Genomic DNA, 27,692 nt, shown 5'->3' on the forward strand with positions numbered 1-27,692 from the left:
AGTAGAACTACACTCCATACAGTTTTTAATGGCTACTGTTTGCAAAGTAGATCTCCAGGTATGTCTTCCAAGGTGGCTCTGGGTAGGTTTGAACCATCAACCTTCTGGATAGCAGCCAAGCATGCTAACCTTTTGCATTGCCCAGGGACTTCATACTCAACATGGTTGTTGTTGTTGTTAAGTGCCATGGAGTCAGTTCTGACTCATAGTGACCCTTTATAGGGTTTCCGAGGCTTTAGATCTTCATGGGGGCAAAAATCCTCATCTTTCTCCCACAGAGCTGCTGGCGGACTCGAACCACGGGCCTTGTGGTTAGCAGTCCAGTGCTTATCGTATGGAGCCACGCTCCCCAACAGAGGATGTGATAAATAATTAAATGACTTAAAATACTTTGTGTTCAAAGGGAGGCCCTACAGCCCAAGAAACAAATAAGAAAACCTCTCTAGGCTGACAGAAAACTTCTGTGATGTTACCTCTGGACTGAATAGTCTTTGAAGGGACCCTTGTCTAAAACAGGAAGATGGTCACAGACACGGTTCACAGGGGTACTAAAATAACCAGAAGACATGTCCCAGCAAACCACTTTACAAATTACCCCTAGTTCTCTTGCCAGAAAAGTCAATGATGACTTCTGGTGAGTGGAAGGAATGGTCATTCCTTTATCTGGCTTCATAGGCACCAATAGAGAGCCAATCTGTGGGTCAGCCGACAAGAAGACTTTGTTTCCAGCATGTGTCAGGCCTCTGAACCCCATGTCTACACATCTCTCTGAGGCCTTATGTCCTAGGGCAGGCAACTGGGCGTGGGGTGGCATAAGGTGACTCAACCACGTCACCACTGCTGCTTACCTCAATTCACTCTCCTTCCCTCCAGCCGGTCCCCATCGATGACAACTTCTGCGGACTGGATATCAACCAGCCATTGGGAGGTTCAACTCCAGTGGAGGGCCTGACCTTGTACACCACCAGCCGGGACCGTATGACTTCTGTGGCCTCCTATGTCTACAATGGTTACAGTGTGGTGTTTGTGGGGACTAAAAGCGGAAAACTGAAGAAGGTAAGAAACTGTGAGCTTAGACACACGCGGCCAGTCAGCTCCTTGGCCAAGAGTCCCTTCTGGAAGGTCACTGTAGAAGGAGATCATTAAGGATAACTTGTTTTGGTTGGGGGAAAGGGGTGGCTGTTGGGAATGAGGTGAAGGAAATAGGGCGAGATCAATTTCTTGGATGATTTTCAGTTGCTTTCCTCAATGAGTGTTTTGGGAAATATAAATGCATTTTAATATTTCCCAAACTTTAAGGGATTAGGAAGGTGCGTCTGCTGGAAGAAGGGGCCACTTCATTCCCAAATCAAGCAGGACCGACTTTCAAACCATCTATAGCATGAATCACCACACCCAAATTCCTTCCTCAGTTTATACTGGTCAAAAGTCTTTGTGGAATCCAGAGAAGCTGGTTGAAATAAATTGTGGACACCCCATTCTAAGAACTGGGGGCAAATGGTGGTAGTTGAGAAGATGTTCTCTTATCTTCTCTCTCCCTGCAATTATAGGCTCTTCCCTTCTCCCATCCCCAACCCTGAGCCATAAGGAGGAAGTGGATACCATATCTCAGGCCTTCCCGGGCACCTCTGCCAGCTGGAAAGAGCAGGCTGTCTGGGACTGGCAGCATGGGGGGCCTCTTGTGAGGTGGCCTAAAGCCAACAACTTGTACCTGCTTGTCTAGTGCTTAGGGTGTGGAGAGGGAGCACAGTCTGGTTCATTATGTGGGATTACAGCAGCCACATTCTTTCCGGTCCCAGCTAATCCCCTTTTCCCAAGCTTACCCTCCTGCCACCTTCCCCAGGCCTGCCACCTGTGGATCAAGGTACATCACAACCTCACTGCCATCTCAGGCTTTGATGTTGACATCACCTCTGTAGCTCTTTCCTCCTAATCCATTTAGAGCCTTGGGAGGGAAGTTGTGTGAGTATTTGTGGAACTAAGGTAGAAGGGAGAGAGCCTGAGGAAGAATTTCCATATTCTGCTTGTTCTGAATTACTGCCAGAGGAGGTGAGAAAAACTGGTTTGGGTTTATGTGCAGATGCTGAACTTCCCAGGCTCTTCTGGGTCTCCTGACACCAAAGCTCTTTAACCCTTTCCTGGCTCCATGAATGGTCCCTACCTATTCCCCTACTTGTGCCTTAGGCCCTGGATGCGTCTGTGAAGTCTAATTTTGCCTCAAGCACATGAAAGAGAGGAGAAGTATGGTCTCTGAATTGACTTTCCCAAGTTGGGGAGGAAAGAGATTCTGTTAAGATGGATATAAAAATTGCATATTCAGCTTGAAACCCTGGGGCTAATACTTTCCTGCTTAGCTAGGGTCCTCATAGAGTTGTATAGATTGTGTCTGACAAAGGGTCTTTCGGACAAGGGGTCTAGTGAAGTATAAATCCAGCCTGGGGATCCCTTATCAAGTCACATGTCCTAGAGCACAGGCATCCTCCCAAAGGGGCTCCTCTTGCTAATTCATCTGCCCACACAAAATACCTTCTTGGATATCATGTTTGGTAAGGTTGAGGGTCAGAGAAAAAGAGGAAACCCCCCCCCCACCCACCCACCCAATGAGATGGATTGGCCAAGTGGCAGCATCAGTGGACTCAAGCGTGGCAACAGTAGTGAGGTTGGCCCAGGATTGGCCCAGGACCTCTGCTGTGCATAAGGTCGCTATAGGTCGGTACTGACTCGATGGCACCTAACAACAACAACAGACTGCACATAGACTTCCTAAGGGCTCAGCACCTTCACTATCTGTTCTCCCCACCTTCAATCCCTGCTCTGGATCATTTGCATGCTGTTCTGTCTGTCTCCTCTATTCTACTGAAAGTTCCATTCAAGGCAGCGCCATGCTTTACCATACTCGTATTTATTCTCTCCCACATCCCTAGGCCTTCCTAAAAGTTTCATATATGGAATAGAACCCATAACGGTTTCTGAAAAATAGAGCCATTCTCTATTTTTGAGACTCTCTGGCCCTATACCTTCATTGCTTTGCAGGGAAACTGAGTCCCAGAGAAAAGAAATGACTTGCCCAAGCTTAGAGACCTAGGACAAGTTGCTTCTTGCCCTGCCACCCAATCTGGGACTCTTTTTACTGAAGGTACAGCTATGGAGACTGGGTATGGATGATGAGAATGTTCTTGGGGTCCAGACTTGATACAGAATTCAGTCAGAGGCCCCCTTTCTTTTTGGTCCTACAGTTCAGGAATTAATATTTGCTGAATGTTTGAATGAGGAATGAATGGAAGAAGAAACTATGAAGCCAAACTCACGGAGACCCTTGTGCTGGCTCTCTCCATATCTTTCTACCTCTTGTGTAACACACACAGGGACTGCTTGGAGCATCTTTACAAGCCACACGCCCACGTTGGCTAAGTTCTCTTGGCCCTATGGGGATCCTGGAAGACAAGTCCCTATGGAGGCAAGTCAGCAGGTTCAAGGGCAAGGCCAGAGGTGAGGCTGCCGGTGGCTTGTTCCAACTTGCAATTTGGCTGCTTCTCCTCACTCTCCACTTGGCCTTTCTTTGGCTGTCTGTATGAGCTCATAATACTGCTCCTTCCTCTGTCCAACTCACCCTTCCTTTCAAACCACAATCCTCTGAGGCACCTGATACCCACCCCCACCACTCTCCAGAGAAACAGCCCATGAGGAATTTATGGAACGTCCCCAGGAAACCCTACCATGGTTCAGGCCCCATAGTTCTTTCAACACAGGAAGGAAAATAAAGAAAAAAAATAGCCAAGAGTGAAGAGAGGCAAGGGAAAACAGGGCGTGTCCGAACTGCTCACTTCTTCCCTGCCTGGTCAAGTGTCTGTCAGTCTGTCCAGCCCTCATCCAGTACAGCCCAGAGGAACAGGATGTCCTCTGTGGGGAAGCTTAGAGGAAGCAGGGACTCAGTGGAAGTGGTGTGACCACAGGGATAGTTATGTGCTATGTCACAATGCCACTTATACATTGCTGTGTCAGAATACCATGGACTAGACTGCAGCCCTCTGAGCCTCAAGTACACAGAAGGAACAGGCAGGATAACGATAAGACCTCAAATCTAAGATGTGCAGCACTTGCGTGAGTTTGAATGTTAAGGGTCAGTGCATTCCAGATCCTAAGAAGACAGGTAGAGATGCCCCATAAGGGTGGAACAATGTGAGTGAACCCAGAAGCTCTATTGTGAACAATCTGTAAGGCTTTATTGAGGAGGAGGATTACCAGGGTCTGTGTAAAGGTTGGACGAGACAGATGAATTGATAAGTAGGGGATGAGAGAAAAGGGCAGTCTAGACCTTGGGTGCCACAAAACACGTGCACACAGGGGAATTGGAGATGGTGGGTCCTCTTGAGAATCTAAGGGAACTTGCTTGGTAGAGCTTGAGTCAAAAGGATCCTGGGAATTTGGCTGACCACAAGACTAATGTAAGCCAATTGTGTGGAAGAGTTTCAGCAAAGTTAGTGAGTCTTCACCACATTAATAGAAGAATGATTTCTAGGTCCTGAGAAACAGTGAGTAGTTCCTCTCTTAATGAGGGATAACGTTGTAAGAGACCCTTAAGCAAACTAAAATACATTCCCCAGATAACCAAGAGCTAGAAGGAGATGAGAACCATGCTACATGAATACTATTCTTAAAGGGTGTTAACTTAAGAGAAAAAGAACAAGGGAGGAGACAAAACAGCTCTCTTTAGGCAATTTGATTTACTGAACATTAAAGGAGCTCTGGTAGCGTAGTGGTTACGAATCAGGCTGCGAACCTTAAGGTCAGCAGTTTGAAATTACCAGCCGCTCCGCGGGAGAAAGATGAGGCTTTCTACTTCCGTAAAGATTTACACGCTTGGAAGCCCTGGTCAGGTTCGTTATGGGTCAGAACCGACTCGACAGCATATAACAACGACAACAGCAACACCAAGTAGCATAGCGATTACAAATCGGGCTGCTAATCTGATGGTCAGCAGTTTGAAACTACCATCTGTTCTGTGGGAGAAAGATGAGGCTTTCTGCTCCCATAAGATTTACAGCCTCGGAAACCCTGTACAGGGTTGTTATGAATCGGAACTGATTCCACGGCACATAACCACCACCACTACCATTCTAAATTAAGTTCTAGATCTAGTAACTCATTTAATCTTTGGCAATATGGCAGCATCAATGGGCTCAAGTATGGCAACAATTGTGAGCTTGGCCCAGGATCAGGCAGTGTTTCATTCTGTTGTGCATAGGGTCGCTATGAGTCGGTACCAACTCGATGGCACCTAACAACAACAATAATGATTTGAGGTTGGTGCTACGATCATCTCCATTTTACAGACGAGGAAACGAAGGTCAAGAAGTATAAAGATATGATCCCAATGCCATGGTAACACCAGGATTTGAATTTAGGTCATCTGATTTCCCAGCCTTTGTGATTAACCATTGGGCTGTGTTATGATGAATTAGACTTATTCTGTGTGGCTCCAAAGGGCAGAATAAAGGCAAGAAATATAAGTTACAGGAAAGAAGATTTCCACTTCCTGTGGAAAGAAGTTTCTTACAGCCCATCAGTTCCACAATGGCAAGAACTGACTTGAGAAGGAATGAGCTCCTAGTCAGTGGAAACATTCCAGCAATGAGGTGATGATCAGTCAGGGATGTTGATGAGGGGCACCTACCGAGAAAGGAGGTCGCCCTGTATCAGACAAGAGGAGCAAAGAGAAGAAGGCCAAGGCATCCCTCATGTGGATTTTGGAATTAAGCTTGGGTTTGAGCCTCCCATCAGTGTACTGGAAAGTCCTTTGGGGCCGGTAGGAGGTGCTTGGCCCAGGCAGGGAAAAACCTGGCCAAGATAATGGGGATAGGCAGGCTTGGGGCAAGACGTAGGGTGGGGGAAGCAGGGTAGTCTAGGTCTGAGCACACACTACAGCGATGACATCCCTCCTGGCTCCTCAGAGGCCGTGGGAGTCCAGATAAGTGATCCTGGGAGCTAGCACAAAAGCAAAATTGAGGAAGAGTGGCAACAGGAACTGGAAGCTCCTTTAATAAGACTCCCCAGTTTGAAAAGTGAGAGGAGTCAAGGAGACAAGTCAAGAACAAGTAACAGAGCCTAGGCCAGAAGAGGCCAAGCTGAGAAGGTGCAAGTCACCAGGAAGATGGGAAGGAAGACAAACTCAGGCTTCAGGGTCAAGTCCCTCCTCTGGTTCCTTCACTCCATTTACAACTGCTGCCTCCGCCCTGGTTCCACAGGCTCCAGAGGCTGCTGCTGGTGTTCAGCATCTGCTCTCAAGCCCCCTGACCTTGGGGTCCTTAAACAACAGCAGGCAGTGGTGGGTTTCTGTTCTGTATGCCCACTTGAAAGTTTATGCCTGCTGTTCAAGGACTAGTGGCATGTCCTTCCTGTGGCCACACCTTGTCCCTTCAAACTCAGTGAATGGTGCCCTCCTCAAACCCCTTTCTGAACTTAGTATTTGTTCCAAAAGCATCTGACATCGTTGTTGTTGCTGTTCACTGAAGTCAACTTGGCCCCTGAGTCATGGCAGACCAATACACAATGGAGCCAAATGCTGCCCAATCCTGTATCACTCCCATGATGGGTTATAGCTCCAGCCATTGTGATCCATTGGGTTTTCATTGACTGATTTTCAGAACTAGATCTCCAGCCCTGTTTTCCTAGTCTGTCTTATCCTACAAGCTCCACTGAAACCTGTTCAGCAACACAAAAGCCACGCCCCCCTCCCCCCAACCAATAGGCAGTGACTGCACATGAGGCATATAGGCTAGAAGCAGCTGCTAATGCGTCCCTCTCTCTTGATAGACACAGATCTGGGGACAGGAACCCTCATTGTCATGTTTATAACCTCCACTCCCCAGTGGCGGATCCAACACGAATCATACGTTACGTGATTATTCTTTTTCTTACTTTTTCTCAAATCGATGGGTATTTACTCTGTACCAGATACCCATTTGCACTGATGGGGATGGAATCAGGTAGCAAGAGCCGTTTCTGTTGGCGTAGCTAATTTTCAAAGGAAGTTATGGTGTGTTGGAGAGGTCAGAGGGAAAAGAGGAAGGAGGGATTGGAATGGCTGAGGGGATAAGGAGTCAGCCCATCAGGAGAACTGCTGGTGGGTAAAAGAAAAGAGTTTTTAACAGCATTTAGAACAGGGTGAGGTGGTAGTCTCAGAAAAGTTGCCTAGGGTGGAAGGAGAGGACAGCATTTATATCACAGCCTGATGATTCCTAAAGTAGCCAGGATAGGACAGCCATCTGCCTTACGTAGATCACATTGATGCAGGGAGACAGAAAGAAGGCCCAGGTGAACCTCTACTCTCCCTGCCAGCATTCTGCCTGTTATAGGACTCCTGGGACAGTTTTGTAAATCTGCAGGGACTTGGCCCTTTCTGAGTTCAGGGCAGGGCCCCTGGCCTCTTTTGGCATCACCTCCTTTCCCATTAGCTAACAGCAGCTGAAATGCCTGTGAAATTCTTGAGGAAAATTCTTTCTGCTTTTCCCTAAGGGACATACCAACCCCAGATCTCCAGCCTCCAGCCTACAGGAAGCCCTGACGTCCCAGTCTTATTCTTCTCTTTGTAATCTTACAAATGACTTGCTAAGCCAAGCCAGGAAAACCACAAGTTTCTTGCAGTAGCAGCTTATGTGTTGGAAAGAATCCATCAGGAATAGCAAAGCCCCAGGGTTATTGCTCAGTTATTTGGTAATACTGCCCATATATTAGGTGACTGCTTGGGGTTCTTTCTGTCTTCCTCAAATACTTTGAGTATGGTGATTACCATCCCACCTCCCTGCCCAAAGTTTTATCCCATCCCATAGACGCAACAAACCGAGCCACAGAGAGATTATATGTTTCGCTCAATGTTCTTTGGTCCACCATTGGCAATATTGACCTTGGCATTGATATTTCTTACCAAAACACACAAAAGTTCCTAACCTGTTACTTAGCTCCTTCATGGGGTGGAGTTGCCATGGCAGACGGAAGGCCAAGTTGGATGAAAAGCTGAGAAACATGCCTTTCTCTCCGTGCCAACCCACCAAACAATAGCCACTCATTGCTCTGAGTGGAAATGATTCACTTGTCTCTCAGTGTGAACCATTGATTAAGTAAACAGTCAGGACTCCTGGTCCAAGTCTAGGAGACCTGGTCACTTTCCTGGGATGTCTGACCGCTGACCTCATGCCCCAACTCCCTAGCAATGCTGGGTTTGAGGTAGTGGGAACAGAGCTTTCCCCAGAGCCTGCATCTAGGAAGTAGGATGGTGGTTCGGGAGCTCACCCCCACATCCCTAGTAATGAGTTTGGCTGCCTGCCCAGGCTCCCAGCGCCAAACTCACTGCTTGTTTTGTTGGTTTATAGGCCTCTTGGGTCTAGAGAACTGGTCTTCAGAAAACTGGGAAAGGCTGTATTTGGTTGGCATGGGGAAGAAGGCATATTTACAGGATCCCTACCCACCCACCACATCTTTCTACTTAACCATGACAGGTGGAGAGAGGGGGTGTTGGTTTCTAGCCTAGTTGACCCTAAGGGGAGAAGGCTTGGTCTCCCAGAGCTGTTCTGAAAAGGGAGAAACTAAAGGCTCATTTATTTTTTACACCTTTTGTGCAGCTTCTTAATAGACTTCAATCTTGGGCATTCTCTGTACGAGGCATCAGGCTGTGTGTTCAGCAGGCTACTTCTCAACCCAAGAGTGAGCCCCAGTTGCTGAGGACTTTGTCAAAGTAGAGATGAAGGGAACTGTGTTTTGGGAACAGGGAAGGTGGGGCTAATGAGTTAAGCTCACAGTGACCTAAATAGACCATGCAAAACCTGCAAAAGGACAAGGTGCAAGTGTTTTACACATTTTTTAAAGAAAATACAAACCACAGAGATGCAAGCCCCTGTGTACCAGTCTGTGTAATCTACCTATGAACACGGCATGGACATAGACCTCAGAGTTGGAAAGGGCCTCCAAAGACCCCCTCGACCAGCCCTCTGCCTTTGGGTAGGAACATATTTGCATAATGAACAATAGAGAAGTCAGTGGGCTCCAGTTCTGCTTTCAACCTACTAGCTATGTGCCCATCCTCTTCCGTAAAATGAGGACAATCATGAGACTAGATTGTGAGGATTCAATGAAATTATTTATTATTAAGTGGATCTTTTTTGAATGCTTGTTATGTATCAGGTGCCGAGGATACAGTAGTAAATAAAACATTGTATGCCTTACTGGAGAATACAAAACAAGCATTGGACTGCAAACCGCGAGGTCAATGGTTTGAACCTGCTAGCCCCTCCGCAGGAGAAAGATGAGGCCTTTTGCTCCCCCAAAGGCTTAACGTTTCAGACACCCTATACAGAGTCCCAATGAGTTGGAACCAACTCCATGATACTTAACAACAACAACAACTGGAGGATATATGTTAATGTGAGAAGACAGAAAATAGAACTAAGCACAACATTTTGTTTAGAAGGTCCTGGTGTGGCACTGTGGGTTAATGAGCTAAACTGCAAAGTCAATTTGAACCACAAGGTTGGCAGTTTAAGCTCACCAGCTGCTCCTCGGGAACCCCATACAGGGTCACTATGGGTCGGAACCGACTCAATGGCACACACTAACAGGGATAGGGAAGAACATAACAAATCATTCAGATAAATCAGGGAATACAGAATTTGAGCGTATATGCACTTAACTGTTCTTCCTACGTAAACCTCAGTTTTTGTGTGCCTCAATTTTTCTATCTGTAAAGTGGAGCAGTAAAAATTACATCGCACATTTGTTGGAAGGATAATAGTGCATAAAAAGTGCTGGATAGAGTGCTTGGCACAAAACTGTTTTCTAGTATTATTAATAACACCTTTGAGATGTTCCCCAAAATCCGACTTTTTTTTTCCTGACTCCCTAGGGTGGGGAAGCTGTCTGATAAATCTCCTTTTTAGTGACATGTTTGCAAGGTCAGATGGAGGAAGACAATCCTGTCCCCTGCCCCCAGCCCTGACTCATGGGAAAAAAATACTTAGAAGACTGACTAACTGAGCCAAACTAATCTAATCCTGCTGGATTTTGGCATTTAGCTGCATTAGTCACCACTGAGAGCTTTCCGAGTCCCATGTCACCAAACAATATGTACTGACCCCCTCCCCAGGGTGGAGTGGGGGGAAGTGTCGGTTCCGCTCCTGCAGCTTTGCAGAATTAACTAAAACAGGACCATTGTCTGCACTCTAGGTACTCCCAAGCCAACTATAATATCCTGGTGCCTCACAGCTCTGCCTTAGATGACCTGTGTGACCATGGGAACCTCAGTTTCCTCGTCTGCAAGATGGGACCAGTAATGCCTATCTGCCAGGATTGCTGTGCACATTAGAGATTGGAGTGTAAAGTACCATACAGAGCCTGGGATAGAGTAGGGGCTTAGTAAATGGTATTCATTACTGCCATGACACAGTGGATTAAACATTGGGTTGCTAACTGAGAAATTGGCAGTTCCAACCCACTAGCTGCTCCACTGGAGAAAGATGGGACAGTCTGCTCCCGTAAAGGTTTACAGCTTCAGAAACCATAGTGAGCACCTCTACTGTGTCCTCTAAGGTCGTGATGAGTTGGAGTCAACTCACTGCCAGCGGGTTTGGCTTGGTTTTACTGCCATTGCCATATTACAACTAGAATAGCTCCAGCAGTTACTACTGTCCCTCTTGTACTTCCACGCTACCATGCTTTCCTTCCAAGGAGCACACATTCCCTTTGTTTCTATTAGCTCATTAGTCCCATATCATCTTCAGACACTCAAGAAAGGCTGGGATAATCTTCTGTCTTGCAGATGGTGATACTGAAATTCAAAGGCATTCTGGTAAATTCAGATGTGGGGATGTGAGCCAGAACTACAAATATTTCAGAACTACAAACATTTCAAGGTGGAGATGGACCCAGCAGATATCTAGGCCTCTTTTACAATCAATGATAATCAAGCCAAAAGCTTCCACCTACTTGAATTTGCCTTTCCTTCTGTTAATGTGTGCTCCCCAGTCGAGGGAAACATGAAGATTCGATGGGGTAAAGACAGATTTCAGGCTCCCTCATTCTGAGTCTTGTCCTGAGGTTCTACTCCTGGCCCGGCCTCAGTCTCCAGAAAGATTTCTAGGCTTCAGAGTGGGTACGGAGATTAGGAGCTTCTTACACTGAGATTGATGTGCCGTGCTGTGGGTTAATGCGCTGGACTGCAGAGTTGGTTTGAACTGCAAGGTCAGTGATTCAAGCTTACCAGCTGCCACTCAGAAACCCTATACAGGGTCGTTATGGGTCAGAATCAACTTGACGGCACTTATCAACAATACTAAGGTTGTTCCAATTGACCGTCACCCCCCTGCACTGTGCTCTGAGAATCTACTTCAAAGTCTAGTGATTCAAGTTGAGTGTCCTCAACTAACCTGGGCATCAACAGGCTTTAGTAACTAATCAGGAATTCTCATGCTTTACTGTCCAGAGAAGGGTGAGTGGATGGGAAACCAAGGAAGAAGGACTGCTGTGGAACTGGGACCCTGCAGAGGGGTTATAGGTTCTCCAGGAAAGAATCTTAGTGACTTTTCCAGTAAGCAGAGTTAGAAGTCTTTCTGAAAAGTTTATCATAGATGATATGGTTGGTTGGTTATGTACCGTAGAGTCAGTCTGACTCAACGAGCGACCCTGCACAGGGTTTCCAAGGCTGTAAATTTTTACAGGAGCAGAAAGCCTTATCTTTCTGCCATGGAACAACTGGTAGTTTCGAACTGCTGCCTTTGAGATTCGCAGCCCGATTCGTAACCGCTACTCTACCAGAGCTCCTTATAGTCACAGAAAATCTCATAAGAATTGTCCAGCCTGCTGAGTTTGAGTAGATGAGATATTATTGTCCTGTTTTATGGATAAGACAGCTGAGACCTTGAAAGACTTCATGATCTGCTCAAAATCACCTAGCTTCTTAGTAAGAGGCACAACGAGAACTTAGGTTTTTATATTCTGATTTGTAGGCCCTTCTCCCTATACTATACTTAGGGGCATTCCCTGTGTGCAAATGTCAGCCTAACTTGCTGCTCTCCCTAGCATACAGACATTCCCTGAGCAGAACCTGAAATTGGACTGGGAATCATTACCTTCCAGGTCATCACAGACCTGGTCACACACCCTTACTCTGGGCTGAAAAGCAGTTCTGAGCCCTCACTCTACAGGTCCTTAGGGAACTTACTAGGGCCTGGCTAGCAGAGAAGGCAATTTGACCACAAAACTTATGTTTTGGGACCAAGGAGTTGTACTAAATCAGAGGGGGGAATACATCCACACAAACCACTGCACTGAGAATCCTGAGTCTTGGATGTGAGTCCTCTAAGTACACCACTTAATTTATGTTTTTATCTACTATAACTTAGTCCCTTGTTTGGTGTGGCACTGTGGGTTAATGCACCAGACTGCAAAGCTGTTTGAACTACAGGGTTGGTGGTTCAAGCTCACCAGCTGCTCCTCGGAAACCCTATGCAGTGTCGCTATGGGTTGGAATCGACTAGATAGCACTTAACAACAACAACAACAACAATAACAGTGTACTAAGCCCTGATCTAAAGGTTTCTCTTTTTTTTTCTTCCCAGTTAAGCCTCACAGTATCCCTGTAAGCCAAGAATTCATGTTACACCCATTTTACATATGATCAAACTGAGGCTCAACAAAGTTAAGTAACTCGCCAGAGTTCCATTGTTAAGTAGAGATCTGGGGTTTGAAACCAGATCTCTTGGACTCCATACCTGTACTTTTCACCACTGGCTTTCACACTCTGCTGGACTTTTTGAGATTCCAGTTGTCCATCTGTAAACCACCACCTGGCCTACAGAGAGCAGCAAGGCAATGCAGGAGAGGCAGAGTGGGAGGGTAGCACTTCCCATTCTGCAGAGCAAAGATGCCCTGGAAACCCAGGACATGGCAGCTGTCACCTCGGCACACGCTGCCTTGTGTCACTTGTCTCAGGCCTCCTCCTCCCCGTCCCCATCCCACTCAGCCCAGCCCACAATGGACAGGGTGGCTGCCTTTTGTGCCACACACAGTTCCCAGCTGACTCGCTTTTCTCCAGGCATCATTGTTTGCCATGAGCTTTCTGAAGGGGAGAGAAAAGAGTGTCGCTGACGAGGCCAAGAGCTGCTGTGTAAAGCGTGGGGCCTGGGCCCATCACCCGTGCATCCCTCAGAGCCCCCGGGCTCTTCTTCAAAGACGCTGTCTGAGATCTTTTGTGTGCCAGTCATCCCCATTCAGAGCTGGCCGGGCAAAGGTTTTCGGGGGGAGGAGGGAAACACTGAGAAATGGAGTCATTTTGATCTGGCAAAATTGGAAGAGACATTAATGCAATAGTTAACCGCAGACCAATGCTGGGGGGATGGGCCCAAATCCTTGTTCTCTGTTTATGGGGCTTATGCAATTCCATCAATATTGATGCCTGATGCCTTTGATTCTGACACTAATCATTGCTATGAATTAAATTTGCAGCCATATAATTAGGATTGCTATTAATAGGGCCCTGAGCTAAGCACTACGATGAGGCATGTCTTTTTCTTGATAGAAAATGGCATCTTTGGAACTCTGCTAATGGGGTGCACCTGGGATTTGCCAAGAATGATGTGAAAATTATACATTCTATATTTGTACTGGGCCTTTACTGAAATACCAGTGAGCAAAGGTGAGGCTGGTGAAAGGTACTCTCCTGTCCAGTACTATGGGCAGCATTTAGGTGGCTCTCCTGCTTTTGAAAGTCTCTAGGATATTCCACAGCCAGTTATGGTGGCTCATGGTCAGGTCTCAGTCACCCTACAATCAGTAAGTTCTCCCTTAAGGCTAATACTAACCAGTTGCCATTGAACTGACTCCAGCTTGTGGCGAGTCTGTGTGTGTCAGAGTAGCACTGTGCTACATGGGATTTTCAGTCTACTTTGGGGGAGTTGATTGCCAGGCATTTCTTCCAGATTTCCTCTGGGTGGACTTCAACCTTCAACTTTTTGGTTATCAGCCAAGGATGTTGATCATTTGCACCACCCAGGGACTCCCAGTCTAAGACTTGGATAGATACTAACACATAGCGTCTAGTCTAGGAGGCCAGAGACTATGGTGACTTCTTCCTAAGACTTTAAGATGGCTGTGAGCCAACTAGGTAACAAGGAATGTTTCCTTATGCCCTGTGCTTGGTAGACTGAGGCTGAGCCAAATGGCTGTGGACAGGCCCATTTGAGCCTCGTTTCTATGTATATGATTGAGTACAGGTTCCATCCACAGAGTTGCCGGGCCACAGAGAACCCATTAACATCACACATATAAGACAGTCCATCGCTGCACAGAATGGGAAATGATGAGACCCCTCTCTTGTTGTGATGCATTTCCAGGTTCATCTGCAACATATTTGAATTGGGGAACCCAGTGTCCCAGTCTCAGCAGAGAGTTTAGTCTGATCAGGCTCCAAGTTCAGCTCTGGAGACTATCAATGAACCATCCGCTCTCAGCCTGAGTACTCACATATGTCACCATGCACAAAGACTGCTCAGCCTTTTCCAACCACAGCACCATGGTGAACCCCTTTATCACTTGATTTGCATCAGCTGGCATAAAGGATGCCTTACTCTCTGCTCTTTTGACCTTCAGATTGAAGATAAGTTTTCCTCTAAACCATCATGTGTTGATTTTTCTCTTCCATAATTTTTTAGTCACTGTGAGAAGACTATGATCTTCAGAGTTGGGTGGGCCTGAGTGCAAATCCCCACTGTAACTATTTACTAAGTATGTTTAAGTAATTTAACTTCTCTGAAACTCAAGGTCTCTATAAAATAAGATTGATAATACCAATTGTATAAGGATTATACTCGTATTATTAGATAAGAATATAAATAGCTTAGCACAGGTTTTGTATGCCTAGTAAGGTCCTTCTCTTGTCTCAGTTTCCTTTCACATAGACCCAGATACTGAGGACAAAAGAGACACCTCTACCTCCCCTTTTCCTGGTGGTATCAGGAGAAGGCCGCTTTATTTTCTACCCATTCTCCACAACAACACAGAGATAGGCTCCTACAAAGCAAATGGTGAGCTGGAACCTGAATTCCAAATGCCTTCAGTTTTTCTCTCACCAAACACTGAAAGGCTGACCTGAGGTGTCTTGCCCCACTTCAGGTACCATGGTTTTGGCTCGCTGTCTCTCTTCTCAATGATCCCAGAGTCTAGGTAGCATCTACATATCTAGAAGATGGTTTTAAGTGATCTAAAGGAAAAGACAATCTGCGTCAGGTCTTTCTGGATGTAATGGAGCTCAGGCTGCTAAGATTTAGGCAGGTTTCTGGTCGGAATCTCTCTCAGTTTCAGGGCCCAGGATTCAACCACACCTCTGAAGTGCTGAGAACTTACAGGGTACGGAGAAAGGAGAAAGGGTGGTGCCTTAGCTGCCTAGTTCTGCTCTTAACTGAATTACCACAACCAAACAGTAATTTATTTTCTCACAACGAGGAGGCTAAAAGTCTGAATTCAGGAGGCTGGCCTTAAGGAAAGACTTTCTATCTGTATCCAATCTGCAGAAAGGCCCTAGTGTCTTCTGAGCTTTTATTTTGGGGCAGTCTTCATGTGACTTGGCCTCACTTCCCTCATCTCTGCTCTGTCTCTTGGTTGTTCAATCCCTTTTATATCTCAAAAGATAGTGATTTAAGACAAGCCCTAAACTAATGCCACATCATTAACATAACAAAGGAATCTCATTCCCAAATGGAATTACAACCACAGATAGAATCCAAAAACCATACCCACTGCCTTAGAGTCAACTCAGACAACTAGTAACCCTCTAGGACAAAGTAGAACTGCCCTTGAGGGTTTACAGAAGAGGCGGGTTGTTTTATCATTCTCCCTCAGAGCAGTTGGTGGGGTTGAGACTCTGATCTTTCAGTTTGCAGCTGAGCACTTAACTGCTGCATCACCAGGTATAGGGGTTAGGATTTATAATACATATTTTGTGGGGACATAATTCAATCCATGGAGTCCTGGTGTAGTGCTGGATGATAAGCACTGAACTGTTAACCTCAAGGTTGATCATTCAAACCCACCATACAGTCCTTGGAAACCTTATACAGGGTGGCTATGAGTTGGAACCAACTCTACAGCACTTAACAGTAACAACAACAAAATTCAATCCATGACAAGCAAATGCTTTTAGCATCATCAAACATGGAGGCTACTAATAGACAAGATTTTTTAAACACTTTTGTCATCTGCCCCGTATATATGTTGGAAATTAACCTAGTCAATGGAAGAACATACATAAAAGCTAACGAGTGCATAGATAGTAATTGGCTGATGCCTTGACTGGAGAAGGTAGGTACTTTCAATGTAAAACTCTGAAAAATAATTAGTATGTATAATTGAACCCTCAAGGACCTGAATTTTCACTGATTACCAAGCAAGTGCTCTTTCCCCTGAAACTGAGAAGGGATGGAGATTCTTGATGGGCTATCACTGATGTTACATTGGTTTGATTTCTACTGATTCAGAAACATTAATCAGTTCTTGCTGTTGGACAAGCACATAGCTACCCACATACACATTTAGTCCTACCTTCAACTTTCTTATGTCACTTGCAAGATCTTGGAAGATACAACCCAAATCTGCAACTTAACTCACCCTAGGTGGCCGTGTAAAGTACCTGCAAACCTCTCTGCACCTCCAGTCATTCCAGTAGTCTTACTATTACTCTTCCTGAAGCTATAAAACATGAGGTAGCCTACTGGTGGTTGTCCCAGAGGAATTGCCACAGTCAGAGAAAGAGAGGAAAAAATATACTCAAATCTCCCCCGTCCCTATCAAATCAAAGAACTAAAATGTCTGCCTCCTTGGTGCCTCCCTGATACTGATGTCTGAGCAGAGCACTCTTGGCTGCAGCCAGTCTTTGTATTAGCGTTAGTCCATTACATTTTTTATGATGCGTGCTACCCCCACCCCCTCCTGTGCAATATTTTATGACTGTCCTTTTCATTTCTGGAAAGAGCTTCACAGAATGGCAGATGCCTGCATTTCCCCACTCTTTGGGGGGCTATTTGTAGGCAGCTTGTCCCAAGCCATAAACAACGGGAGATAAACCACAGCCGTTGGCAGTAAATGCATACGAGGCCAAGAAGGCGCACCAAGTAGGCGCCGGGGGTAAGCTCCATAGTGTCTGCAGAAGCTCCGTAGGCAGTGAGTAGATGTTACTCATAAGAGTTAAGGGGCTCTTACACAAGTGGGTGCTACCTTCCAAGTTCTCCAGGAAAGCGGGAGTGAAATCCTACCTCATGCCCTTCTCCACTGAAGACAGAACCAGTCAACTTTGCAGTAAGGACAAGAGGATTCCCTTTACCAATCTTTTCTCCTGTCAGCTCATGTTAGTATCTAGATTACTGTGGATGCTCTTAGTTCCTGAGGTAACTTCCTGTAATTTATCTGCTATCTCCCTCTGTCTTTCCCTGTGGCATTCCCCTCAACCTGTCCCCCTCCCTCATGCCCAAGCCCAAGTCCCATCAGTCAATCACCACTGCTTCAGGCTCATTGCATCTCCAGCCTGGACTTTGGTGGTTCTGACGGGGATATTTATTTATCCCAGCTTTTGAGCTGCACCCGCGAGTCAGTCACTTGTGACGCCGCAGGAGCCAGTGCACAGAGCCAGCTTTGCTCCATAAAAAGCACCCCTGGGAGAGGAAAACCAAATTCTGAATGAATAGTTGGTCTAGTGGAGATTTCAGATTCTTCCTATACACACAAACAGTGACCGTAGGCAAGAAGGGATTTGTTGTTATTGTTTTTAAGTGCTGTGGAGTCTGCTCTGACCCATAGTGACCCTGTACAGGGTTTCTGAGCAGCAGATAGTGGATTTGAACAGTGACCTTGTGGTTCAAAGTCAAGTGCTGATCCTAAAGATCCAGGAATAAAGGAAGAGAAAAAAAAGCCAGCAAAGTCTTGAATGATTAGAGCCTTGAATAATTTTCTTTCTCATTGGCCTCATCTTCATGGCCGGATGTATGGAGAGGATGGAGGTGATGGCGTTCGTCTTCGGCGTCTCCTTATTTGGTTTTGGACTACCATTTAAATGAAAGCATGTAGTTGAAAGTGATGTGCATTTAAAATGTATGTACACATCAGACTGCTGGAGATAGTAGCTATTATACTACGTGTATGTTTCTTTTCTTTTTTTTTTTTTTTTTGTAGTAAGTTGCTAAATTATTTATTGGGCACTGGGCTTTAATCTCATAAACCTGCCTGCAGGCCCCAGACACCAGCAGCCTGAGCACTGCATAAAACACATACATCGGGCAGGCTCCGAGGAGCACTTCGGTGATGCTAGGTAGTGATTGTTCATTCGTGCTCGGTCAGTTCCTCCACATCAGCTCATTAACACAGGCAGAGCCTATGAAGAGCCTGCTTGTGCTCCCATCACTGGGAACTTGAAAATAGATTTGCGTCTCTTAGAAGACAAGGGCCCCAACCTGAGCATCATGTACCAGGGATACCATGGCAAGAGGCTATTCTGCAGTCTCTTCCCTTGGCTGAGATTATAGGTCCTGGCAAAGAGAGTAAATGAACCCAGGACATTGCTGGAATTGTCCAGAGCTTTTTGCCCAAAATTACGAGCTCCCCGTAGGATTTATGGATGCATAATCATTAGACACTATCACTAGACAAATCACTAGACAAATCGTTTTATACCTATAGGAGAGGGGTGGCTCAATTTGTCCCTTTATATATATATATACACACACACACATATTGTTGTTGTTATGTGCCGTGGAGTCGGTTCCGACTCATAGCGGCCTGATACTGGGTTTCCAAGGCTGTAAATCTTTACGGAAGCAAAAAGCCTCATCTTTCTCCCGCAGAACATCTGGTAATTTCGAGCTGCTGACCTTGCAGTTCGCAGCCCGATTTGTAAGCACTACACTATACGTCCCTGTATATATCGACCATATTAAGGTCATTGAACTTTCTACCAGTGAGTCATGATATTGTGGCTGAGAAAATGAACCCTGAGTTGGTGAACTGATTAGCCCACAATCATCCTGCAGGCCCACCCTTTGTTCACTCTAACCATAGCCTTAGGCTAGTGTGGAAACTGAGGCATAAATCATCTCTGACACCCATGACCCTCAGAGCTGTGTGGGAGGAATGCTAACACCAAAGCCCTAATCATAGAAAATTGAGCAGAAGGAGTATGCTTTCCAAAGCCTGGGCCTCTGCGCACTTCAAGCAAGCGAAACAATGCCAGGACTGGCTGGGTTTCATCATTCACTGTGCTGAAGCAGCTGAAATCTTATAATTCTCCCTCCAAAGGCAGGGAGGCAGGGAGACCTAGTAGAAAAATGTGGCCATAGTGGAATGCGCAAGATTTTTAACCTATGTTCCAGGCTTCAAGGGTCCATTGCCCTCACCATTTTCTGTTTTTAGGGGAAAGATTTACATGTCTGTACATTTTTTGAAGGCGTCTGATGGCTCTGTGGATCAGGCATTAGACTGCTATCGCAGAGGTCAGCGGTTCAAACTAACTGCTTCATGCAATAAAGATGAGGCTGTCTTCTCCCATGAAGATTTACAGTCTTGAAAACCCTAAATAGGATCGCTATGAGTCAGACTTGACTCGATGGCAGTGGGTACACGTTTTCTGAGTAAAGGACTATTGCTTCCGTTGGATCCTCAAAGTTGTGTATGACCTGAAACATTCAAACTCTGTAATAGTTTTGACACAGTGTGCCTTTGAACCTAGAGTGGCTTCTTCCCGTTCCCTAGCTTTACCTCCCTTCAATCAAAGCCTCTTGCTCTCTTGTCAGATTGTATACATCAGGGTTGTGAGTTTGAATTTTCTGTTTCAAAAAAAGAAAAGTTCAAGTGTTGGACCTGCGTTACCCATCGCCTGATATACACCCCTGTAACAGCCACACATGCACACACACTCACCCACCATACACACACAGTGGCAGTGGAATAAAACAAGGCTAAAGGAACCCAAATCGAGGCCAAGTAGTGAGCCAGGGGCCGGGGCAAAGAGAATAGAGCAGAATGGATCAGAGGAGCAGGCTTTTGAAGGCTACACTTTCAGAACACAACGTATGGTCACAGTCTTGGCTGTAATGTCAAATCAGGGAGCCCAGGTGAGAAGAGGAAGCCACACCAGACCAGTCACCTGGATGAGAGTTAACCAAGCCATGAGGCAAGGAGAACAGAGTCCATTCATGGAGGGGAAAATCTGCCCCAGTGAGACATCGATGGTGGCTCCATCCACCTCCTCACCTTGGGACTTTCCACTGTTCTCTGTCTGGAAGTGCCTCCCTCTCCCTTACCCAGCTGACAGACACCTCCTAGCCTTCAAGATGCTGAGGTTTCACCTCCTCTAGAAGTCCCTTAGTCTGAGCTTTTTGCTCTTTCTATGTGCTTCAGAGCACTCCAAATCCCATCTGAGTGGAAGAGGACAGCGGTCATAAAGACGGCAGGCCCTAGATCTAGTGTCATGTCTGTGTGACACCATGAAATTGCTTCACCTCCTGTGCCTGTGATCCCTCACCTGACAACTAGAAAGGCTAGTTTCTGCCTCACAGGATTATCATGAGGGTTAAATGAGTTAATGGATGAGAAGCACTTAGATCATGCCCAACACCAAATAAATGCTCAGTAAATGTTTCCTGTTGTTATTGCAGCAAGTATCAAACAGTATGATACTGTCCATTTTGTTTTCTCTCTCCCTCTGTACACTCAGCAATGTGTAGATAGGAACCGCATTGATCAGTTTTGTGCCGTAGTACCAACTAATGTAGTACACATTCAATAAATGTTCAGAAAGGAAAAAAAAAAGATGAGGGGAAACGCAGTGAGGGGAAGAATGGAAGAAATCCTAGAACAGGAGCCCTCTCTCTGGTCCAATTTAAGAACTCTTCTTTACATGAACCCAAAGATGCTTACAGGTGTATGCTCTGCCTCTGAGGGAGGTAAGATTTCAGAGGTTCACAATGTTCACTCCTGGCTGTGGGCAGCGCACGTGATTCAATCCGTCGCATCTCATACCCAGACATTCAAGCCATCGTTGCTGCAGCCAACGCCCTTTGGGACTGCCCTTTCCCAGGGAGAAGGGACTCCTTCAGCCTCCCTCTCCTGGCAGTGAGCCATCTACAAATCCCAGAAGAGGCCAGGCCTGCACAGAAAGACAGCAGGCAGCAAAGGCCATGGGTGGGTGGGTAGGCAGTGAAGGGTGTCCTTTCCCCACCTGTGATCCCATGTACCTTCCAGATTCCAGAACTTGTAAACTACACTCCTCCTGCCACCAAGGGTTTGAAGTTGTAGAGCTATTCTCATTCATAATTTCATTCACACATTCAGAATAAGGGATATTATCAGAAGTACTAAGTATGTGCTTTCAAAGATGTTGTTGTTGTGTGCCGTAGAGTCGGTTCCGACTCATAGCGACCCTGTACAGGGTTCCCAAGGCTGTAAATCTTTACAGGAGCAGAAAGCCTCATCTTTCTCCCACAGAACAGCTGGTAGTTTCGAACTGCTGACTTGCAGTTCACAGCCCGATTCGTAACCACTACGCTACATTACTTGCTAATATGCGGCACTGTAGGATCAGCACTGGACTGTGAACCACAAGTTGGCAGTTCAACCCACCAGCCATTTCTAGGAAATCCTATACAGGATCACTGTGAGTTGGAACCAACTCGACAGCACTTAACAACAACAACAATATCAGTTAAGCCAGTAGTTCTCAACCAGGGGCACCTTTGTAAACACTTGGCAATGTCTGGAGGTATTTTTTATTGTTCTTTCTGGGACAGGGGTATTGGTATTTAGTAGATAGAAGCCAAGAATGCTGTTAAACATCCTAAAATGCACAAGACAGTCTCCCACAACAAAGAATTATCCAGTTCAAAATGACAATCCTACTAAGACTAAGAAACCCTGACCTTAGTTTCTTAGAAAGCCAAGAAACATCTATTGAGTGTCATCTAGATGCCAATCACTGTCCTAAGCACTTGACCTCTTTTAATTCTCATAATAGTCCTGCAAGGTCAGTTTTATGACTATTACCGTCACCTTTTTTTCTTTTTTATTTCCTGATGAGAAAGCTAATATACAAAGAGGTTAAATTATTTGCCCATTTATTCATGCAAGGTTTACTTCATGTTCAGTATTACTGAATAACTCAGTTTGTGATGGGTTTAGAAAACAAACCCAGATCTGCTGGTCCCTACACAAAGTCTGTGCTCAACCACTAAACCGGCCTATCACTGTGCACAAGGTCAGGAAAGAGAAAGTGTGATGTAAGCGTGTGAGGAGAAGCATGAGTTTTTTGAGAAATTGTAGTTCATAAATGCCACTGGGTATGAAAAAGATACTCCTTCCGCCTCCTCTTTCTGTCTCCCACACATCTTCACACACAAACACACACACATATACAGTTGAACAAAACCCTTGAGGTCCCAGTTTGCCTTCAGGTTTATTTTGGTGTAGGTGGTGACTTCAGCTTGAGATTCCACCCTTTTTCCACCTCCACCCAAAAAAGTGTTTTTCATCTTACAAACACAGCCAAGCATTTGGCTGGAAAAAGGGTGGAGATATTTCTCTTGCTCTTCAAGTGTCTTGATAAAGATCTGCTGTCTGCCAGCCTCCAGCGTCTCCTTGTGCTGATTTAGTAGCTGCTGTAGGAGGTAAGGTAATTTATTTGCAGCTCCTGACTGCTGGACTGTTTGGACAGGGGCAGTGTGGTGTAATGGGAAGAAGATGCACTTTGGAGTCAGGCCATCCTGGGCACAGATCCTATGTTTGCAACCTACTAAATGTAAATGGTTAACGTACTCAGTTGCTATCTGAAAGGATAAAGGCTTGAGTCTACCCAGAGGTACCTCAGAAGAAAGTCCTGGTGATCTAATTCTAAAAAATCAGCTGCAGAAAACACAGTGCAGTTACGAATCGGGCTGCAAACCGCAAGGTCAGCAGTTTGAAACTACCAGCTGTCCCACAGGAGAAAGATGAGGCATTCTGCTCCCGTAAAGATTTACAGCCTCAGAAACCCTGTACAGGGTCCCTATGAGTCGGAACCGACTCCACGGCACTTAACTACCACCACCACTACTCTGACACGCATGGTTATCACCGTGAGTCAGAGACAACTGGATTGCAACTGGTTTTATGTAGATGATAATTGGGTGAATTATTTGACCCATTTGATCTTTGGTTTCTTCATCTGTGAAATGAGAATGATAATACTTACCTTGTAGCGTTGCTTCTGAAGAATAAATGAGGTTAGGTATGTTCATCTTCCTGTGGGGGCCCTCCTTATTGGTTAACTCAGGCCCTTGAATCAACCACAAGAGTGACGCTCCTGCCCTGCCTCTGAGGTTAGGAAACAGGACAGAGCTACCACCATCTCCTTGGAATGATCAAGGGAATGACTTTGCTCTCGATATTTACCCCTCAGCTCAGTAGTGAGCCAAAGAACCTGGTGGAAGACTTACTTAGCTGACCTTTCCTAACAATGCATCCTGAACTCAGATAAGATTCTGAGGCTCAGAGGCGTCTTCAGGATGTCTTGTCCTAGTGATTGTCTTTGTTGTTTGTTGTTAAGTGCCATCGAGTTGATTCCAACCCATGGTGACCCTATATAGGGTTTCCAAGGAGCAGCTGGTGAGCTTGAACTACCCACCTTGCAGTTCAAATGATTTTGCAGTCTGGTGCATTAACCCACAGCGCCACACCAGGATATTGTCCTTACTACTCCCCTTTTCCTCATACTTCTCTTACTAGGTCTCTGATAGTGGACAGAAGAAAGGGGAACTGATTTATGCATAGCCAACCATACCATATGCTGGTCTCTCTGGTGTCCTAATGTAACCTACCCTTCCCTCCTGGACATACTCCACCCAGACTAGCTGGGGAAAGAGGATGTGGGTATTGCTTCAAAGACTCTCAGAAGATGAGCTTCCTTATCTCTTGGCTACTTTATCTTTTGTGGCCACTTGAACCTCAGGGTCAGGAAGATCCAAATGTACACATCTTAGTATACAGTCCTGATGTCGCGCTGGAGGATAAGCACTGGACTGCAAAGTTGGTTTGAATCGCAAGGTTGGTGGTTCAAACTCACCTGCCACTCCTCTGAAACCCTAGACAGAGTTGCTATCAGCCGGAACTGACTCAACGGCACTTAACAACAAGAAATATTCAGTGTGCTTTCACGTTTCTCATCTCACTAAGTTTTCGTCGCTCTTGACAGTTGTCGCTGAGTTGACTCTGACTCACGGCCTCCTCGTGTGTGTCGGTATAACTGTACTCCATAGGATTTTCAAAGCCGGGACCTTTCAGAAGCAGGTCACAGTTATGCCTTTCCTCTGAGGAACCTCTGGGTGAATTCCAGGCATTCAGTAGTTGAGTGCTTAACTATTTACACCACCCAGAGGTGCCTCAGAACCTCTGAGTAGCAACTCCAAAGGTGACTATTATTCTCTCCATTTTGAAGATGGGTTAACAGAAGTCTCAAGAGGGTGTTCAGTCAATAAATAGAGAAACCTAGACATGTATCCCAGTTTTGTGACTCCTAGTTCACCATCACCTGTATGCCTCAGTACACTTGTTGTGTCCTTCCATATGTAGTTCTTAAGTGCCAGTGAGTTGGTTCAGACTCTTAGCAGTCATGTATAGGGTCTCTGTGGAGCAACCGGTGGGTTTGAACCCTTGTTATTGTAGTTAGCAGACCAGTGCTTACCCTACAGCACCACAGCAGGATTCCTTCCTACATTATAGCCAACCAAATGGTCATTCAAAGAATATTTTTGGATCCCTTATTATGTATAAGTACTGTTGACCATGGACTATGAAATGTACCTACACCGTATTTGAAGACATGTTTATACCCTTCTGACTTCCCATAAAGACACAGCATGTAATGTACATCCTTCTCACAAAGACTCTGGCAGGGCAGCACGGGCAGAGATGGAAGACTTCCAGAATTCGGTGACCTGAGCACTACTCATCACAGCCTTGGGGAAAGTACCCAGTTCCTTTATCTCTGCAATAGAGACATTGATCATTCTCGTCCCCGTGCCATAGAATCCTGGGCATACTTGGTGAGATACTATGTATGAACACATTCAGCATGCTGCACATCATTGTACAGAAGTAAGGGCTTGGTTCTCTTATTCTCTGTCTTCACCCACCCATCTTATTAGTAGCTTTTGAAACTCAGTAGGGTTGTCTGTTGCTAATAACCATAGGACCTGTGATTAGGATAACTAGAGTTACTTAGTTAACTGCTCCCCAAAAGCCTATAGCCTTCTCTCCATCAATTAATGGTCTGTATTAAATGTGTAATGTAGTTGTTAGCTGCCATCTAGTTGGCTCTGACTCATAGAGATACTGTGCACAACGGAACAAAACAGTGCCCACCCCGCACCATCCTCACAATTGTCATGTTTCAGTTCACCTTTGCAGTCACTGTACCAATCAATTTTTCTCTGACCCTCCACTTGACCCAGCATGATGTCCAGTTACAGTCTCTTCCGGTAACGTGTCCAAAGTACGTGAGGCAATGTCTAATTATCTGAGGATCATTCTGACTTTACTTTTTCCAATACAGATTTGTTTGCTCTTCTGGTAGTCTGTGGTATGTTCGATATTCTTCATCAACTCTATAATCCAAATGTGTCAATTCTTTGGTCTTCCTTATTTATTGTCCAGCTTTTGCATACATCTGAGGTGATTGAAAATACCTTGGTTTGGGTTACGCATACTTTAGTCCTCAAAGTGACATCTTTGCTCTTAATGTGTAATGTACTCCTATAAACAGGCATTTTGCAGTAACTTTACCCAATGCAATATGTAAATATGTAATGATAGGCCCAAATACCCCTCTGTCTTCCCCCTTAAAAAGATAGAAAAAGCAGAACACTAGAGAAAGAGCCAGGCATTGCAGGTTCTATCCCCAGAGTGCATGTCGTGGTGATGCCCAGAAGGTGGAAGAAACATAGCTGCCAGGAACTTTCATAGGCTCTTGGTCATTATCCCAAGAGGTAGGGAACCACCCATTCAGGGAGGGCTGAGTACCTTGCCGTCTCCTTCCCATGGCCCTGGTGCGGACTCATTAAGCAAGATTTTTTAACTAAAAGAATTTTAAGTTTGCCTTCATAGAAGTAAGGCGCCCTGGTGGCACTGTGTGTTAGGCATTGGATTGCCAATCACGAGGTCAGTGGTTCAAACTCATGAGCTGCTGCATGGGAGAAAGATGAGGCTATCTGCTCCCAAAAAATCATACAGTCTCTGAAACCCTATTTAGGGTCTCTGTGAATCAGTATTGACTCAATGTCAGTATTGACTCAGATTTAGGGAACTAAGTCATAAGGACTGAGCAGAAACAAATCTCTGATTTTGAGTGCTCCTGAGGCTTTCTTTGAAGTACATTTGTTTCTAAGGCTCTTCACTGCCACTCTGCTGCCTTCTACGTCTGGCTGCCTCAAGTCTCCACTGCACATATCGGCTTCTCTGGGATCAATGACACAAAAACACTCTTGCTGGTCTGAGACACAGCCTGCCAGTCTAAGAGCCATTACCTTTCCAGATGTGAAATAATTAGGGGACAGCTACCCCCAGTGTCTGCTGGGATCCCTCTCTGAAGGACTCCATGCCCTTTGAGCAAATTCTCATGACCTCATGACTGCCACTGGCAAAGAAGAGCGTGGGGGACGCTGAACAGAGGAGCTGAGATATTTGCCCGAAGTTACACTCTGAGATGCTGGTAATTCTAGTTGCCAATTCTAAGGTATGCAAAAAAAAAAGAAACACTGGAAAATATTTCTTGTCCCTCCCCAGCCTTCTTACAGGAAGGATTTTGTTCACAATAACAATGCAAGTCCCAGTGCAACACTCCATTTCTTAGCTACCTCTCTGCAGATGTGGGGCCACCTACTCCTCTCTTCATCGCATTTTCTCCATCACCACTTCCTGCCACCATGACTACCTTCCTGAAAGACATTCTTGACACTGTCATTAAACAGCTGCTGGCAGCACCTTCTGGCATTCCCTGTTGCAAGAATAATACCCCAACTTTAAAAAGAAAGAATAAGACACAAGAAAGGCAAAAGAAAATGTGTGTTTGTGTGTATATATACCAGAATGTACTTAGAAGCCAGGATGACAAGATTTCGTCTCTCATACTTTCAACATATTCTCAGGTGGGACCATTCCCTGGAGAAGGACATCATGCTAGATAAAGTGGAGGGCCAACAAAAAAGAGGAAGACCCTCCCTCCCTCCCCCCCTTCCCCCCCAGACAAGCTAGATTGGCACAGCGGCAGCGGCAATGGGCTCAAGTGTTACAATAATTGTGAGGATGGCACAGGACTGGGCAGTGCTTCGTTCTGTTGTGCATAAGGTCGCTATGAATCAAAACTGACTTGACAGCACCTAAGGCTAAGTACTCGACTACAAGGTTGGTTTGATCCTCAAGGTTGGCGGTTCAGACTCACCAGCCGCTCCTTGGAACCCCTATACAGGGTGCCTATGAGTCAGGACTGTCTTGATGGCACTTAACAACATCAACAACATATATATATTTGCCAAATTAAAAATTCTCCATTTCTCTATTGATTCTCCTGTATGCTTGCATTTTCATTCTCTTGTTAGGAGTCCCCTCTCCTACCTACCCACTACTTTGAAAACCTATTTCAG

General features: G+C 45.6%; 1 protein-coding gene across 2 annotated transcripts in view; it reads left to right on the forward strand.

The window, feature by feature from the left end:
- Positions 1 to 27,692, forward strand: part of PLXNA2 (plexin A2) — a 298,684-nt gene that overhangs the window by 44,303 nt on the left and 226,689 nt on the right. The window contains exons 2-4 of one of the 2 annotated variants that reach the window (XM_006834052.1): positions 874 to 1,056; positions 1,819 to 1,854; positions 25,934 to 25,942. In XM_006834052.1, the coding sequence (XP_006834115.1) occupies positions 874 to 1,056; positions 1,819 to 1,854; positions 25,934 to 25,942 (228 nt within the window). The remainder of the gene's footprint in view (positions 1 to 873; positions 1,057 to 1,818; positions 1,855 to 25,933; positions 25,943 to 27,692) is intronic. The other variant, XM_006834051.1, reaches the window with a different exon arrangement.

The sequence above is a fragment of the Chrysochloris asiatica genome, unplaced genomic scaffold (genome assembly GCF_000296735.1).
Source record: "Chrysochloris asiatica unplaced genomic scaffold, ChrAsi1.0 scaffold00009, whole genome shotgun sequence".
NCBI classification, from domain to species: Eukaryota; Metazoa; Chordata; class Mammalia; order Afrosoricida; family Chrysochloridae; genus Chrysochloris; species Chrysochloris asiatica.